At 41.0% G+C, this 18,116-nt stretch overlaps 1 protein-coding gene across 1 annotated transcript; it reads left to right on the top strand.

Moving 5' to 3' along the window:
- The first annotated feature begins 375 nt into the window (after positions 1 to 375).
- Positions 376 to 17,863, top strand: LOC115091618 (gastrokine-1-like). The gene is made up of 6 exons (XM_029601787.1): positions 376 to 471; positions 1,723 to 1,776; positions 4,253 to 4,390; positions 15,230 to 15,337; positions 16,814 to 16,946; positions 17,566 to 17,863. The coding sequence occupies exons 1-6, from the start codon at positions 460 to 462 to the stop codon at positions 17,643 to 17,645; spliced, it is 525 nt and encodes a 174-aa protein (XP_029457647.1). The 5' UTR covers positions 376 to 459; the 3' UTR covers positions 17,646 to 17,863.
- Positions 17,864 to 18,116: the final 253 nt, after the last annotated feature.

The raw sequence follows: 18,116 nt of genomic DNA, 5'->3' as shown, positions 1-18,116 counted from the left end.
TAAATTGAGAGGAGAGATGTTATATAAGGCCTTGTGTATCATCATGATGCTTTTAAAGTGAATCCTGTGTTTAATCGGTAACCAATGCAGGTGCTGGAGGATGGGGGTGATATGATCCCTTTTTTTGGTGTTTGTGAGAATTCTTGCTGTAGCGTTAAGAACCATCTGGAGTGGTTTAGTGGAGCTGGCCCTCCTATCATGACATATTACCCATGCCCTATCTGTTCAGCAACTTCAACCCATTTCACAAAGAACCCTACTGAACTCCCTGATAAAATATATCTCCATGCACTGACACATAAGTGAGATATGGATTCATTCCAATAAATACCATGTACGTTACATTTTTGTTTACTTGTTCCTAGTGATTAGGAAATGCAGACAACATATAAGTAGCAGTTCATGAGTATATAAGTAAGCCTGTTCTTCTATCTTGGCTCCTCACTCCAGAAAGACAAAATGAAGACCTTTGTAAGTATTAACTTGAGCTAAAGCTTATAGCTGAAAATAGTCTTTCTCCTTCATAGAAAATATTTGACTGAATGTCTTAGTTTGATCTTTACAGTAACATAATTTACTTGTAGTGAATTACTTGTGTTGTGAATTCTCAGTGACACTGGGAATGAACAGAACACATTTCTCAATGGTCTTTCAACTCTGTTGTCTGGACCAACACTTTTTTCCTATATTTTTCTAAGTACAGATGATCACAAAACCTTGAATGGCTGAGGTACTCTTCCACATGTTGCCTTTCTGGGCTGACCTGGAATAAGACCCCTCAAGGATCACTGACCTTGATTTCCCAGAGTCATCAACATGGGCTCAGCCTTTACACAGGTTTCCGTTATTCTGTCTACGAACGGAAAAACCTTTTGCAAATAGAGCCCTGGGCAACCTGATAACTTATAAATAATAATCCTAGCACTCATTATCTACATTGGATATCCATAAAGGGAGTCAGAGAGGTGGACGCAGGGGTCATTTGCTTTCCCTCCTTTCCTGGATTTTAATGATTAATTGTTTTTGTAACTATTTCTACAATTTTGTTTTTGTACATCACTATTTTTTTGTTATGCCCCCCACTGAAAAAATTTCTGTTGTCACTCCTGATGCCTACTTGCCAAATTAAATGTTTATAGATAAGAATTATTATTTTTGAAGGGGGTGAGAGGTTGGGGCTAAGGTTGTCACCTGGCTCTATGCAATAGCCTAAAATCAGGACTGAATTAGCTAGTTCCTTTTGACATGGAACCAAATGGCAACCTAGATAGGAGATGTCTCTATTCTCCTATTGCAGGGTTTCAGAGGAAGAATGAAAGAAAAAGACAAGTGGTTAATATTTTCTTTTGTTAATGAAGAAGAGGGCTTCTTCCTGAAAAAGGAAATGATGTCAGCCTTTCATCACTAAACGTAGGGTTGGGGAAGAAGCTGTCACAGCCCATTCTAGAGTGCAGGATATGATGGGTAGCATGAATTTAAGAACATAAGAACATGCCATACTGGGTGAGACCAAAGGTCCATCAAACCCAGCATCCTGTTTCCAACAGTGGCCAATCCAGACTACAAGTGCCTGGCAAGTACCCAAACATTAAGTAGATCCCATGCTACTGATGCCAATAATAGGAATGGCTATTCCCTAAGTCAACTTGATTAACAGCAGTTTACGGACTTCTCCTCCAGAAATTCATATACGTACTGTTTATCTTCCCTATTATCTTTCAGATTGTGACTGCGGCTCTTCTGGGAATCTTTTTAACCCCATCCCTTGCAAATGACGTAAGTGGATTCAAGAACTCTTAATCCAGGAAAATATTTGTAGAAGAAAGTATAGCAGTAACCTATAAATGACAATGTTTTCAATCTACGAATCTACGTTTTTATTAATGTCTTAATTGTAAGACGTTCCTTCCATCTCCAAAGTTTATAAAAAATAATAATAATGTAAGGACTGCTGCATTCAGGCACCTAACCCCTCCCATCCCACCCCCACCAAGTCCTTCTCAAACCTTTAAGGGCAACCAGGAGCTCAGATCTTGCATCCAGCTCCCTGTGTGTCCAGAGTTGCTTTTGCCATCAGAGCAATGCTGGATGCCCCAGCCCTTACATTATTTCTTTGTATAACTTTGGGGAGGGGGAGGAAAGCTTTTCAGGCCTAGAGAGCCACAATTTTAACACTCATTTTGAGTGGCTCGGGGGTGCTTTGATTGGAGTGGGAAGTGGGAAATTGGGCTCCAAGGCCGGCTTGGAAGTGGGTTTAGCCCCCCCCTCCCCCCGTTAACCCTGATTAACCAGTGATATTCTTTGAATATCACCAATTAAATTAAAGTTGTCTGGGTATACATAGCCGGATAACTTTGTAACCTAATCAGCAAGATTCAAATCTAAGCAGTTAGGTTTCAAAATTAACTTTACTCAGGGATATTCGGCAGGATGCTATCTGTAGCCGGATAAGTTAGCTGTTGGTTTTTATGACTATTGGCCTCAGAGAGGTTAAGTAACTCCGAGCCTTCAATGCTTAGAGGCTTCTTCCATTTGATATGACAATATTCAATGAGCCAATAAGCAGAAAAGCTATCTGGATATTCAGTGCAACATGCTAGCTTGAATAAGTAATCCGGTGAATATACCGAGATAAAGTTGTCTGGATGCCGGGTATTTTTTGGACCAGACTTACTGGGTAACTTTAGCTGGTAGCGCTGAATATCAGCACTCATTGGTTAAAGTGTATCCATGCCCCCCAAATCCCTGCACCACTCCCTCTTTTTATCCAGCTAAATTTCAATGAGTAATGAGTTATCTGAGCTAAATTTAGCTGGACAGTGGAGGGAGATATTTAAAATTTGGGGTTTTGTCCAGGCAACTCAAACCCTTTGAATACTGACCACTTAGTAAAAAAGGCCTAAGCCACAGCAAGTAGGGGGGTGTGCATTCATTTTTAAATGAAATGAAAAACACGATAAAACACTTTAATTTCATTTCATTTAAAAATGAAATGACAACCTGCCCCCCCCCCCCACATTTATTTTTATTCAACTTTTATTTGAGAAAGTCAATAGAAAAAAAAAACCTGAAAGTCAATAAAAAAAAATCTATCAGCCATGAAATTTCTTCCTCCCCCATTTTCCCCTAATCCCCCCCCCCCCAGACCATTCTTATTCCCCCTTTGAGGTCTCTGTTGCAGAAAGGGGAAGAAGCAATTCCCAGTTGCTTCTGCCGCACCTGTTCCCATTTAAAAAATGGCAGTAGGCAGCCCTGAAACTGGCGCCATTTTGTGCTGTACAGCCATAAAACAAAATGCTGCTGTCCTCAGGACTATCCTGTACCGTTTTCAAACTTGGAGCTGGCGGGGCAGGAGTGACGAGGGGTTCCTTCTCCTTTTTGCATTGGAAGACCCTGTGGATGGGGTCAGCGTGGTCCAGGAAATGAGGGGACTGTTTCTTTTGGTCCTTTTCTTTTGGGTGGGGGGGGGGGGAGGGTTTACCTTAATATTTATTTTAGTTCAACAAACAAACCAAACAGAAATAAACATTGAGCAAACTGAAATCTGAATAACCCCTCCTTTCCCTTCTCCTTCGCCCACTCAAACATATAACCAAACAAAATTTATTTTCCATTCCTATTAGCAAGTTAGAGGTAGGTAAAGGACTGGAACTAGGATTTCAGACTTCATAATTCTGCACAACATTTTCATTCTCAGATACCATATAAGATCCAGTAGGTATGTCTCAATTTCCTTAGAGACCAAACATAACTGCAGTTTAATTGTATATATTTAGATATTTCCAAATCCGGTTTACATTAACGAGTTAGTCTCTTTCTTCTCTTGAATTTCTTTATTAGTAGCCTGATTCTACCCATCCTAATAAGTGATTCTTGCCAGGCCAGGCTGAGGACTGGAGGGATTTCTCCTCTCAGAGGATCCCATAATGCTGCTCTGTGGTTGGCAGGGTTTGACATGGTAGTGGCAGCCATTTTCTTTTCCTCTCTATGCCTGACTGCACTACTTCTGCAGTTGTTATGGTGCAACAGGGAATGCTTCTGTTGTCCATTGGTGGCATGCAGGGCCTGCGAGCACTGCAGAAGCAGTGCTGTCAGGCATAGAGAAGAAAAGAAAATGGCTGCCACTACCATGTCAACCCCTGCCACTTCCATGTCAGCCCTCTGTTGTCTGTTTCTTAATTGTGTTCCATATTGCATAATGAAAAAATAAAATGGATGAGGCTTCCCAGTTTCCCAATTTTGTTCTCTTCAGGAGGTTAACATCAACAACCAGGGTAACGTTGGCGGTGATGTCCATCAGACAGTGAATATTGACAACCATAACAACATTGCCAACATTAACAACTACAATGGCTGGGACTCCTGGAACTCCATCTGCGACTACAACAGAGTGAGAAACAAAAATATGCTAAAAAAATCTGTTCATTTTCACCTTTTGTTTTCCAGAGATTTTTTAGTTAAGGCATCAACAAAGAGATAGAAAGTTTTGTCTGCTGAGTATGTTTATTATTACTTGATTAATCACAATTAATTACAAATATAAAAAGTAATGCAAAATTAAATAGGTGAAGTTAACAAAGCAATATTCAGATAAAACAAAATTAGTAAAAACTATAAATCAAATGTATTAAAAAATACAATAAAAATAACTACATGACATACAATAGCAATTACTATTTCTTTAATTACAATAACCTATCCAAGCAGTACATAAGATTAATTAAACGTATTCAATTCTGAACATCTATGTAAATTGCATAGAAAAATAGAAACAGAAATGATGGCAGAAAAAGACCAAATGGCCCATCCAGTCTGCCCAGCAAGCTTATGGTAGTATCTGCTGCGCCATGAAGGTTATCCCCATGCTTATCAGTTTCCCAAACCATAAAAGTCAGGGCCCTCATTGGTGGCTGTTTGAGTCCAATTCCCCGTTATCTCTTGCCATTGAAGCAGAGAGCAATGTTGGAGTTACATCAAAGAATCAGGCTTATTGGTTAAGGGTAGTAACCGCCGCATCAGCAAGTTACCCCCATACTTGTTTCCCCAGACCGTAAAGGTCAGGGCCCTTGTTGGTTGCTGTTCAAATCTAATTCCCCTTTCCCCCTCTCATCATTGAAGCAGAGAGACATGATGGAGTTCCATCAAGAGTATGAAGGCTTGTTGGTTAAGGGTAATAACTGCCACACCTGCAAGTTACCCCCATGCACTCTTTTCTTCATTTCCATCCTCTAGGCTTTAGGGATCCACGGGGTTTATCTCATGCCCTTTTGAATTCTTTCACAGTTTTCATCTTTACCACCTCCTCCGGAAGGGCAGCTCAGGCATCCACCATGAAGAAATATTTTCTGATGTTGGTTCTGACTCGTCCTCCTTGGAGTTTCATTTCATGACCCCTAGTTCTACTGATTTGACAGATGAGACTTATCCAGCTAACTTACAAGGGATATTCAGCAGCACAGCTATGCTGCTGAATATCCTGTCAAAAAGCACTCCTTAGCCGGATAAGTTATAACTTGCTAAGTTAGACCTGCTATATGGCAAGTCTAACATCCGAATAACTTAACTTGATAAATCTGAATATCCCCATTTATCTGGATAAGTTATGCAGCTAAGTAGTTCTGCCCATTGTCTGCCCACTGGATATACGGCTAAATAGTGATGAACATCAGACTCTCTGTTTTGAGGTTGCTACTCCCATATTGCAATCGAACTTTGTGGACAGGGAGGATAAATGATTTGTTGACTGTCCCATAGTAAGAGGTGTAGGTTGAACTGGATCTTGGTTTCACAGATCTCTGCCGTAACAGTTAGGCTACAATACCAGCAACCAGGATACAAACAAAAGTGTCATCTCCAATAAACAGAATGGGCTGGATATAGTTCAAGTGGCTAGCACATTGATCATTTTAATATTGTCATCTGCAAGGAATCAGTGAAACAGAAAAACAAGCCATGTTCTGTAGCTTGCAAACAGGCCTGGCGCGACTGGGTGTGCATACCGTCCAGTCGCTCTGGGAGGCGGAGGGCTGACAGCAGCAGGAGAGGCTGCGAGCCGCCGCTGGAGCCTAATCAGCTGGTGGCTGAAGAAGGAAAGAGCGCCAATGACCGAAGGAGAGGCTCATCTTCCGTGTATGGGCATGCGTGTGTGCATGCCCGTGCACAGCTTCCGCGCCCTCCCCCCACCAAGCAGGAAGATCGGTGGGCTGTATGGCCCAAAGATAGCAGGAGGTCTGCAGGGCCGTGGTGGAGCTCATCCCACCATGGCCCAAAGACAGTAGGAGGCCCGCAGGGCCCTAGTGAACTTTATCCCGCCACAGCCCGAAAACAAAAAGACAGGAAGCCCGTGGGACCTTGCTTGAGTTCATTCCACCATGGCCTGATGATAACAGGAGACTGAACTTATATGTATGAGTGAATGAGTGAGAGCCTGTGTGTGTCTGAGAGCCTGTTTGTGTGTGCATTTGTATGTGTCTGTGTGAGATCCTGTATGTGTGTGTGTGTGTGTGTATGTCTATGTGTGTCTGTGTGAGAACCTGTATGCCTGTGAATGTGTCTGTGTGAGAACTTATGTGTTTGTGTATGTTTTGTGCCAGTGAGAGCCTGTGTGTCGCATATACACATAAAATATCTCTGAGTATGAGGGAGAGGCAGCTTGTGTATGTTAGAGAGAGGGAGTGTGTGAGAGAATGAATGTGTTATTGTGTATGTGTGTGAGAGAAGATAAAATTTGGGCGGCCCTACCTCCCCCAGTACATGACAATCCCAGGGTGACTGGATTCAGATCCCAGGTATGAAGAGCAGATTTTGAAATCCTTATTAGTTATAGTTATTGGGTATAATTTGATGATTCTGTTCTTTTGAAATATTTATTTTTTTGGAGGGGAATAGAACATTTTTAATTAGATTTTTTTATTCAGCAGATTTTTGAAATATTTTATTGGTGTTTGGGAAATATTCGATATTCTATTCATTAACTGGTTTGAAATATTCTTTTTATGAATATGACTTTACTATTATGATTAATGTTTTATATTTCTTGATTTTATTATTTAGTGTTTTATGAAGAATGGTAATGTTTCTATTTTTCCATTGTTGCTCTGCATATAGAGGCTGGCTTGTTGTGGGTTCCAGTTCAGTTCTTCTCAGCACATTTCTGTTTATACTTTATGATCTCTTTATTCTATATTTGGTCAGGGTCTCTGTGTTCTGCATATGTGACCGAGGTGAGGTATTTTGCTAGCTTGTAATTTCTGTGAAGGGATCTCTATTTCTGTGAAGGGATCTATTTCCTAATAAGAGTTTTTATTGATATTCTAGGGCCTGGTATAATATGTGCAGCGTTGCCTTTTCATAGATAAGGTTGTTGTTAGGTTTATTTTGGTATGGGAGATTTATTATCAGGCTCATTCAATAAAGTCCGCGGGAGAGCCGGCGCACCGAGGCGAGCGCCCGCTTTCCCAACACGTGCCCAGGCACCTCTCTTGGGCGCGCAATTCTTTATTTAAATTAGGGCCCGCGCTAATATGGAGGCGCTAGAGACACTAGCACGTCCCTAGCGCCTCCTTATTGATGGAAGCGGCAGCTGTGAGCGAGTCCGACAACCGAGTGGCGTCGGTTGTCAAACCCACTGACAGCCACGGGTTCGGAAACGGACGCCGGCAAAGTTGAGCGTCCATTTTCCAACCTGCAGGCCGGGGGAAGATTTTTTTTTTTTAAAATAAGTTTTGTTTTGTTTTTTTAATTTTTGGGGCCTCCGTCTTAATATTGCTATTAAGTATGCCTACAATATTGCTACAGTATAAGAGATAATAATAGCGTGTCAAAAACGCGCAGCCAAACGGGGTCTAAACGCACTCGGCTGAGCACAAAATTCTGCAGGGATGTGCAGCAGGGACGAATTCGTCCCATTCGGGATTCAAATTCATAAGGGCCCAAATCCGTTGCATCCATTCTCGTGGGCCCCCGATTCGTTCATATGTCAAAAATACATTCGTTCCCCCCCAAAAACCCCATCCCAACCCTTTAAAGTTATTTATCTACAACCCCCCCTCCCCCCAAGACTTGCCAAAAGTACCTGGTGGTCCAGCAAGTTTCCTGGAGCGATCTCCTGCACTCGGGCTGTCGGCTGCCGGTATTCAAAATGGCGCTGATAGCCCCTGTGACATAGTAAGGGCAAAGGCTATCGGCGCCATTTTGAATACTGGCAGCCGACAACCCGAGTGCAGGAGATCGCTCCAGGACCCCTGCTGTCTTGGGGGGGGGGTCATGAGTCCCCCCCAAGACTTGCCAAAAGTCCCTGGTGGTCCAGCGGGGGTCTTGGAGCAATCTCCTGCACTCGGGTTGTCGGCTGCCAGTATTCAAAATGGCGCCGATAGCCTTTGCCCTTACTATGTCACAGCGGCTACCGGCGCCATTGGTCGGCCCCTGTCACATGGTAGGAGCAACTGACCAATGGCTGCCAGTATTCAAAATGGAGCCGATAGCCTTTGCTCTTACTATGTCACAGGGGCTACCGGCACCATTGGTCGGCCCCTGTCACATGGTAGGAGCAACCGACCAATGGCTGCCAGTATTCAAAATGGCGCCGATAGCCTTTGCCCTTACTATGTCACAGAGGCTATCGGCGCCATTTTGAATACCGGCAGCCGACAGCCCGAGTGCAGATCACTCCAGGAACCCCGATGGACAACCAGGTACTTTTGGCAAGTCTTGAGGGGGTCAGGAGGGTGGGGGGCCTTTTCGTTGGCGATCCATTGTATTTGTGGGGGCTCGCCATATGTTTCAGAACCCCCAAGAATACAACGAATATGGCATATACGTTGCGGATTCACAATAGGTCGAAAACGAATGCACACCCCTACCATTCTGTATCGGCCTGTATATTGTAATGGTAATTCCGTTTATTCATGGCTTTCTGAGGGCCAAGCCCACATCCAGCACGCATTACAAAAGTCTAATTCCATAGGAGCTCCAAGTGTCTTTTTTGCATAGTTTTCTGGTTGGCACTACAGGAGTGCATGTAAATATAATATGCATATTGTAAGTGATATTTTTCCTCAGAAGACTCTAATTTTGAATATTCTTTTTCTTGTTAAATTTGTTATAAATGCATAATTTGTGTGTGTCTGAAAAGGGTATGGGAGTGTGTGTGTGTGTGAGGGGATTGGCAGGTGGCGGGTGTGCAAGGCTGTAAGGTTTGCCTAGGGTACCTAATACATAAGAACATAAGAAATTGCCAAACTGGGTCAGAGCAAGGGTCCATCAAACCCAGCATCCTGTTTCCAACAGAGGCCAAACCAGGCCACAAGAACCTGGCAAGCACCTAAATACTAAGAAGATCCCATGCTACTGATGCTAGTAATAGCAGAGGCCATTCCCTAAGTCAATTTGATTAATAGCAGTTAATGGACTTCTCCTCCAAGAACTTATCCAAACCTTTTTTAAACCCAGCTCTACTAACTGCACTAACCACATCCTTTGGCAACAAATTCCAGAGCTTAATTGTGCGTTGAGTGAAAAAGAATGTTCTCCCATTAGTTTTAAATATGCTACTTGCTAACTTCATGGAGTGCCCTCTAGTCCTTCTATTATCTGAAAGTGTAAATAACCGATTTACATCTAGTCGCTCTAGACCTCTCATGTATTTAAAGACTTCAATCATATCCCCTGTCAGCCGTGTCTTCTCCAAGCTGAATTGCCCTACCCTCTTTAGCCTTTCCTCATAGGGGAGCTGTTCCATCCCCTTTATCATTTTGGTCACCCTTCTCTATAGCTTCTCCATCGCAACTATATCTTTTCTGAGATGCGGTGACCAGAACTGTACATATTACTCAAGGTGCGGTCTCACCATGGAGTGATACAGAGGCATTATGACATTTTCCATTTTATTCACCATCATTCCCTTCCTAATAATTCCTAACATTCTGTTTGCTTTTTTGACTGCTGCAGCACTGAGCTGACGATTTCAATATATTATCTACTATGATGCCTAGATCTTTTTCCTGGGTGGTACGGTAGCTCCTAATATGGAATCTAACATTGAGTAACTTCTGCATGGGTTATTTTTTCCTATATGCAACACCTTGCGCTTGTCCACATTAAATTTCATCTGCCATTTGCTTGCCCAATCTTCCAGTCTTGCAAGGTCCTCCTGTAATGTATCACAATCCGCTTGTGATTTAACTACTCTGAATACTTTTGTATCATCTGCAAATTTGATAACCTCACTCATTGTATTCCTTTCCAGGTCATTTATAAATATATTAAAAACCACCAGTCCAAATGCAGATCTCTGACGCACTCCACCAGTCCAAATGCAGATCTCTGACGCACTCCACTGAGAAAATTGACCATTTAATCCTATTCTGTTTCCTGTCTTTTAACCAGTTTGTAAGCCACAAAAGGACATTGCCTCCTATCCCATGACTTTTTAGTGTTCTTAGAAGCCTCTCATGAGGGACTTTGTCAAACACCTTCTGAAAATCCAAAAACACTACATCTACTGGTTTACCTTTATCCACATATTTATTAACCCCTTCAAAAAAAAAAAGATTTGTGAGGCAAGACTTCCCTTGGCTAAATCCATGTTGGCTGTTTTCCATTAAATCATGTCTTTCTATATGCTTTGTGATTTTGATCTTTAGAATAATTTCCACTATTTTTCCCAGAACCAAAGTCAGGCTCACTGGTCTATAGTTTCCTGGATCACCCCGGAACTCTTTTTTAAATATTGGGGTTACATTGGCCACCCTCCAGTCTTCAGGTACAATGAATGATTTTAATGATAGATTACAAATTTTAACTAATAGATCTGAAATTTCATTTTTTAGTTCCTTCAGAACCCTGGGATGCATACCATCTGGTCCAGGTGATTTGCTACTCTTTAGTTTGTCAATCTGGCTTACTACATCTTCCAGGTTCACAGTGATTTAATTCAGTTCATCTGTCATCACCCTTGAAAACCATCTCTGGAACTGGTATCTCCCCAACATCCTCATTAGTAAACACAGAAGCAAAGAATTCATTTAGTCTTTCTGCAATGGCCTTATGTTCCCTAAGAGCCCCTTTAACCCCTTGGTCATCTAATAGTCCAACCGACTCCCTCACAGATTTCTTGCTTCTGATATATTTTAAAAAGTTTTTATTATGAATTTTTGCCTCTACGGCCATCTTCATTTTAAATTCTTTCTTCACCTGGCTCATCAATGTTTTACACTTAACTTGACAATGCTTATACTTTTTCCTATTTTCTTCAGATGGATCCTTCTTCAATTTTTGAAGATTTTTCTTGGCTTAAATAGCTTCTTTCACCTTACCTTTTAACCATGTCGGCAATCGATTTGCCTTCCTTTCCATGCATTTCTTAATGCGTGGAATACATCTGGCCTGCATAACTAAGGTTGTATTTTTAAACAATGTCCATGCCTGTTGAACACTTTAACCTTTGCAGCTGCATCTTTCAGTTTTTTTCTATTTTCCTCATTTTATCAAAGTTTCCCTTTTGAAAATTTAATGTTAGAGCTGTAGATGTTACGCATCTCATATGGGATTTCTACCCATATAGATTTTACTGAGCATTTAGTCTCTTGTATGATCTTTATCCTGTTGACTCTATACCCTCCCGGACATAAAGTGTCACACCCCCACCAAGTTGATCCTCCCTATCATTGCGATATAATTTGTACCCTGATATAGCACTGTCCTATTGGTTATCCTCCTTCACCAGGTCTTTGAGATGCCAATTATGTCAATCTCATCATTTGCTGCTATACACTCTAACTCCCATCTTACTTCTTAGACTTCTGGCATTGGCATACAGACATTTTGAAGTGTGTTTTTTGTTTGTATTAACAACCTGCTTTTCAGTTGTTAGGGATAATTCGGAAATCATTAGCTTCGGTGATTTTTTACATATAGGCACATGGACTTTGTTTGATTTTATTGGACCCTCTCTGTTGGGATGCCCTAACTCTCCTGTTTCATTAGTATCCTTCAAGGATACAATCCTCGGAACCATGCACTGCTGAGTGACTGCCGGCTTTCCCCCTTGTTCTAGTTTAAAAGCTGCTCTATCTCCTTTTTAAAGGTTAGTGCCAGCAGCCTGGTTCCACTCTAATACACTTCCTTATCCATGGGTTCTGGGTGGGGTGGGGGCTTGTCAATTTTTAAAAATATAGATTGTAGGACAGAGCTGGTTTTTATTTGATAGGCCTGGGGCAGGCACTGAATGAATTGGGGGGGGGGGGGGCAGCACAGTAATTTTTCACACAGGGCAGCAACATCTTCTATTACTGTGAAGTAATGCAGAATACATAAGATTTAAAATGAAATAGAACCTAAGCCCAAACCAAATAAAAACAATGCAACCCGAACAATGCTCCTCCAAACATAGGAAACCTTGGTACAATGAAAAACTACGACACTCTAAACAATTATTGAGCAAATCTGAGAAACACTGGCAGAAAAGCCAGACTTGGAAAATACAAATCACTATTTTCTTGATACTGGGTTTCAATTAACAAAGCAAAGAAATAACACTACACTAAACCGATCCACGGAGTAATTTTTAACTCTAAATTACTCTTCAAAGTCGTTAATCAAGGACCCATCCTCCTCTATTTCAAGCTACAACTGCCAATTATTTATTAAAAAAAAAAAAAATAACCAGATGAAAAGCTCAATTCCCTGCCTGCCCACCAACCAGAGAACAAGAAGAAAAACATGGACCACTTTTGGCAAGGTCTCTAAACTACAAATCACACAAATCATTTCTAAAATAAAACCCGCAAATCACCCTCTTGACCCCATTCCAGCTAGCTCCTTAAAACAAATACTATTATCCCAACAATCATATCCTTTATCAATCAGTCAATCTCTCTTTGAAGGTCTAGTTCCAGACAGGGTGAAACAAGCAGTGATAAAACCTATCCTAAAAAATAAATCCAACAGTTCTGACAATTGGGAAAATTATCATAAGAACATGCTATATTGGCTCAGACCAAGGGTCCATCAAGCCCAGAATCCTGTTTCCAACAGTGGCCAATCCAGGCCATAAGAACCTGGCAAGTACCCAAAAACTAAGTCTATTCCATGTAACCATTGCTAATGGCAGTGGCTATTCTCTAAGTGAACTTAATAGCAGGTAATGGACTTCTCCTCCAAGAACTTATCCAATCCTTTTTTAAACACAGCTATACTAACTGCACTAACCACATCCTCTGGCAACAAATTCCAGAGTTTAATTGTGCGTTGAGTAAAAAAGAACTTTCTCCGATTAGTTTTAAATATGCCACATGCTAACTTCATGGAATGCCCCCTAGTCTTTCTATTATCCGAAAGAGTAAATAACTGCTTCACATCTACCCGTTCTAGACCTCTCATGATTTTAAACACCTCTATCATATCCCCCCTCAGCCGTCTCTTCTCCAAGCTGAAAAGTCCTAACCTCTTTAGTCTTTCCTCATAGGGGAGCTGTTCCATTCTAACCTGCCCTTTTTCTCTAAAATTCTTGAAAAAGCCGTTTTATCACAACTAGAAGACTATCTTGATGACCATCACATTCTACATCCAAACCAATTCGGATTCAGAAAAAAATCACTCGACCAAGACCTTACTCATATCCTTAATGGACTCCATATTAAGAGGATTTAACAATGATGAATCTTTTGGTACTAACTGACCTAACAGCAGCCCTTGACATTGATCACTATACCCTTCTATGCCATTAGCTTAGAAAAATCGGAATTGATAGCAATGTATTAAAGTCATTCACCTCATTCCTATCAAAAAGGACATTCCAAGTTAAACTGGGCAACCATATGTCTGACATCTTCCCAATCGAGGCAGGTGTCCCCCAGGGTTCAGCACTATCTACAACTCTAATATCTATATGCTTCCCCTATGTAAATAGCTATCTGATTTTGGAATCACCTTCTATCTTTACGCTGATGACATTCAGTTCTACATACCATGCACCTTCTCCATTGAAAATACACTACTGAATCTTACAACACACATGAAGGCTATACAACATGAACTATTCTAGCTCAAACTAACTCTAAACATAAAAAAACTGAAATCATTCTGCTAAGAAGAAACCCACCTATAGCGACTCCGCAGACTCTAGACCTGGGCAACTTCAATATTACACCCTCAGACCAAGTGCAGGACTTAGGAATACAGATTGACGAGAATCTATCAATGAAAAAGCATGTAAATAAATTAATGAAATCAGGCTATGCTAAACTGTGCATACTACATAGAATGAAACCATTGCTGACTCACACAGACTTCCTCACGGTCCTGCAAACCCTCATTTTTTCAAACCTCGACTTCTGGAACTTTCTTCTACTTGGAGTACTTAACTGTCTTCTAAAAAAGCTACAACTATTACAAAATGCCGCAGCTAGACTCTTAACAGGATCCAGGAAATTTGATCACATCTCACAATCTCTGATAGCGCTTCATTGGCTACCTGTGCAATCCCGAATCCATTACAAGGTGCTAACATTAATACATTCCGCCCTCCACTCTAACAAAACTGGTCTGGTTGGTGTAGCATTACAACAATACAAGCCTCAAAGATCATTAAGATCTCAAAACAAAGGATTACTAGTTGTGCCATCATTACAGAATATGCATCTATTAAAAATAAGGGACCATATGTTCTCCATTGTAGGCTCTCTACCTGAGCCCTACGACTGACTCCAGAAACAAAGAAATTCAAACGAGACCTAAAAATATGGTTATTTCAAAATGCCTATAATCCAACTTCAACTTTTCTGATCTCAATGCTTACCCCAACATGGGTAAATTCATTACGATCCTAACTAGTGAACTCAGTACCACAGAACTTTTCAATCCTCGCTATCACATCACTTCCCAACCCCTCCCAAATAAATAAACCTGAAACTGAAAACTTTTTTCTTTTCCACCACCCTCTTATCCTTCCGGTACCTTGAGTTAAAAATGCTAGCTCATCCCTGCATATCTGCTCATCCCCGATAACTCTAGCCAACGCATGTGTCCCTGAGAACTTTAGTGATCGTATATGTCTGTCTTTAAACTGTATGTTATATGAACACATTAAGTCTTTGTATTTGTCAATTCATATTATGTATGTCATGATGTAAACATTGGGATCTTCATTTGTATAAGATGGTTAAATAAACAAATAAATTTATAAATAAATAGATAAATAGATAAATAAATGCTCCCTTTTGGTTTTAAGGGTCTTTTTGCTACCAGGCTCTTTGCCAAGAAGATCTGTGTTGTGGGGAAAATCAACAAGGCAGCATTCCCAAGCCTGGCTCAGCTCAGTGAGGAGGCCCATGAAAAGGTAAAGTAATAAAATCCATAAGCAGTAATACTTCATAAAGCAATATTTCCCCATGTACCACATACCGTGGTCGACCAGAAAAATCTTCACATCTGCCATTTTTTCTGCTTTCCCATGATTGCAGCAGTTCTTCCAAAACTTCACCTTCATTTCTTCGTGGTTTTTCACATCATTTCTCCATATTCTTTTACATTTTATTTATGATTTTCCAGCATTTCTGTGTCTGTCTTTGGTTTTGCTCTTTGATGATCTGAAGATCATGTAACACAGTAAAATAGTAAATGACAACAATTAAAGACCAAAATGGCCCATCCAGTCTACTCAACAAGTTTATTTAGGGTAGTAGTTGCCGTTCCATGCAGGTTACCCCCAAGCTTTCTTTCGGACAACTTTCTGAACTGTGTTTTGTTCTGATACATCATTATTCAGATCACTTTTAACAGTGTTTTGAATACACAAATATTATAAGTAAAAGGCAATTGAGCCCTTGAAACAGATATCTAGGATTTTTTCCATGCACTTTGATGCTTGACATTTTTACAATACATTTGTCATGACATCCCTTGCAATAACACAATAAAAGCATGAAATATATATGGTAAAACCTGCCGTGAGTGGGCTGAGAAGTTCAAACCTTAGATTGGATCTTTGTTTGCATGTGGTCGCTGCTTTCCTTAGCAGCGCTGGCCATAATCAGATCTTGAGTACAACAGACATTCAAACATCCACATAGCTAAGTTTTGGGAAAATGTTTGAGTGAGATATCTAAGCCTCCTGCCACCCCTTGGATAGATGGTGCATTATCTGCATCAGTGAATGCGGTGGCTCATTATACATAACTGCATGATGTTTATGGGCTCCCAGCCTAAGCCTACAGAATGTTCTACAGTCTGAGAAATTAATGGGGCAATTTTCAAACTGCCTGCATTGCTGCAAAGTCCAAGGGTACTTTATACCCACACTCTTTGCACCCATTTTCAAAGAGAAAGTACGTATAAATATATTTCCCTTTGAAAATTGCCAAAAGTACACATTTTTGCACTTTCCTTTTGTGCAGGTGCTTTTTCTGTGGAAAATAATGGGCATGGATTTAAAAATGCCATCTGCGAGGATTATTTTCCTTCCCCGACCCAAACAAAGTGTTTCCCCCCCTCTGCCCCCCAACTGGCAGCGCCTCCTGGTGAAGCGTAGTGGAATAGCACCCGCAGTTTTAGCCACGTTTTAGAAGGGAAAATTTCAGACCGCCGATGTAATAATGTAAAAAGTGTTTTATCCAAGAAAATGGCCTTGAAAATTGTACTCGCAATACTAGAGAGTATCTGCCTCTTTGGTATTGCCCCATCTCCAATATACCAGGTCTTAGGTCTACCCAGAACCCAACTGCTGAATCCAGCAAACTGCAGATCATCTGGTCCAGGAGCACATGAAGTAAACCCTTGTTGTAAACATTGTATTCTCTTTCTGATTCTCGTGCAGACTCACAGAAACAGCCCTGCCCCTGTGACCTATTCTGTCTCACCCAACAAAATCACAGATGTTGGCCAGTTTGGAGAGCACATTCAGGCGCTTTGCAAAGGTGTCCCCACCTATACCAGTCAGGAAGCTCAAGGTAAGCTTTGTGTCAGCTTTCCCAACCCACCACACTAAATCATTTTTAATCATTTGCTTCTATTTCCAGGTTATGATTATTTATTTTAAGGGAGAGAGGCAGGAGGATGGGAGTTATCGCATTCTTTAGTGCATTTCTAACAAATGAATTTAAAATGCATTCCAAATAAGTTTCAAGACCATTGATCCAAATGATGATTGCTCTCTGCCAGACGACCCCCAAACATGGTTAATTAAAACATTAATTGCTTTTAAGGAAAGACCTGTTTCTATACGGCAGATATCCTTAGTGAAGCCATAAAAACAAAAGAGGCTCCATTCAGATATATCTGTAGCATCAGGCTGCATATGAGGACTTCAAGTGCCAGGCAAAGACAAATTGGCTGAGATTGACAGAGCCAGACTTTTAAAGCCCTTATACATTATCAGTTTGTAAGTACCTACCCTGCATGGTTTAAATCAGACCCGCAAGGTAGATGTAAAAAATAGCAAAACCTATACGCCATGGTTGGCAGATGATAATTATGATTTATGACAAATGTGATTATATGCTGAACTTGTGTGTTGTTCTGTTAAGTGTCCTTTCTTTAACTCTGTATTCCTGTTTTGGTTTTCTTTAGGTGGCCCCCACATCTCAGGCTTCGCCATGTGTTCGAGCTCTAGTATTATAACCATCCTGGGGATCTCCTTTTGTTTCTAGAACCCCCAGATTCTCCTTTGCTACAGCAATGACCTGAGAAACCTGGAGCCAGTGTCTGCCACTAACTGATTCCTCCCTGTCATTACCCTAAGCTCCTTCCTCACTTTTACTTTCTTGGTTTGGGAACATGCCCCACATGGCTTCCCAACCTTCCTTGGCTTCATCTTCTTCAGATCTGATCTGTTTTAGGTTTCCAATAAAGCATTTTCATGAACTTACTCATGTTTGACATTTTCTTTTTAAATCAAAGTGAAATAAAACACATGGTATGAAGTTAAGACATAAGGAATTTGTAAATAATTTAACCCCCCCCCCCCTTCATAGGGGACCACATTTCAGAGACTGCTAAGCACTAGCAACGTATTGCAGCGTCTGGAAAAATAACTCTGATTCATGCTACTGGGGTCAGGATAACTTTGCCCAGGGGAAAACAGTAACTTCAAAGAAAAAAGTCCTCACACCAAGTGTTCT

This window comes from Rhinatrema bivittatum, chromosome 5, assembly GCF_901001135.1.
Source record: "Rhinatrema bivittatum chromosome 5, aRhiBiv1.1, whole genome shotgun sequence".
Lineage (NCBI taxonomy): Eukaryota > Metazoa > Chordata > Amphibia > Gymnophiona > Rhinatrematidae > Rhinatrema > Rhinatrema bivittatum.
Note: the sequence above shows the minus strand (reverse complement) of the source record. Positions and strands in the feature narration are given on the sequence as shown.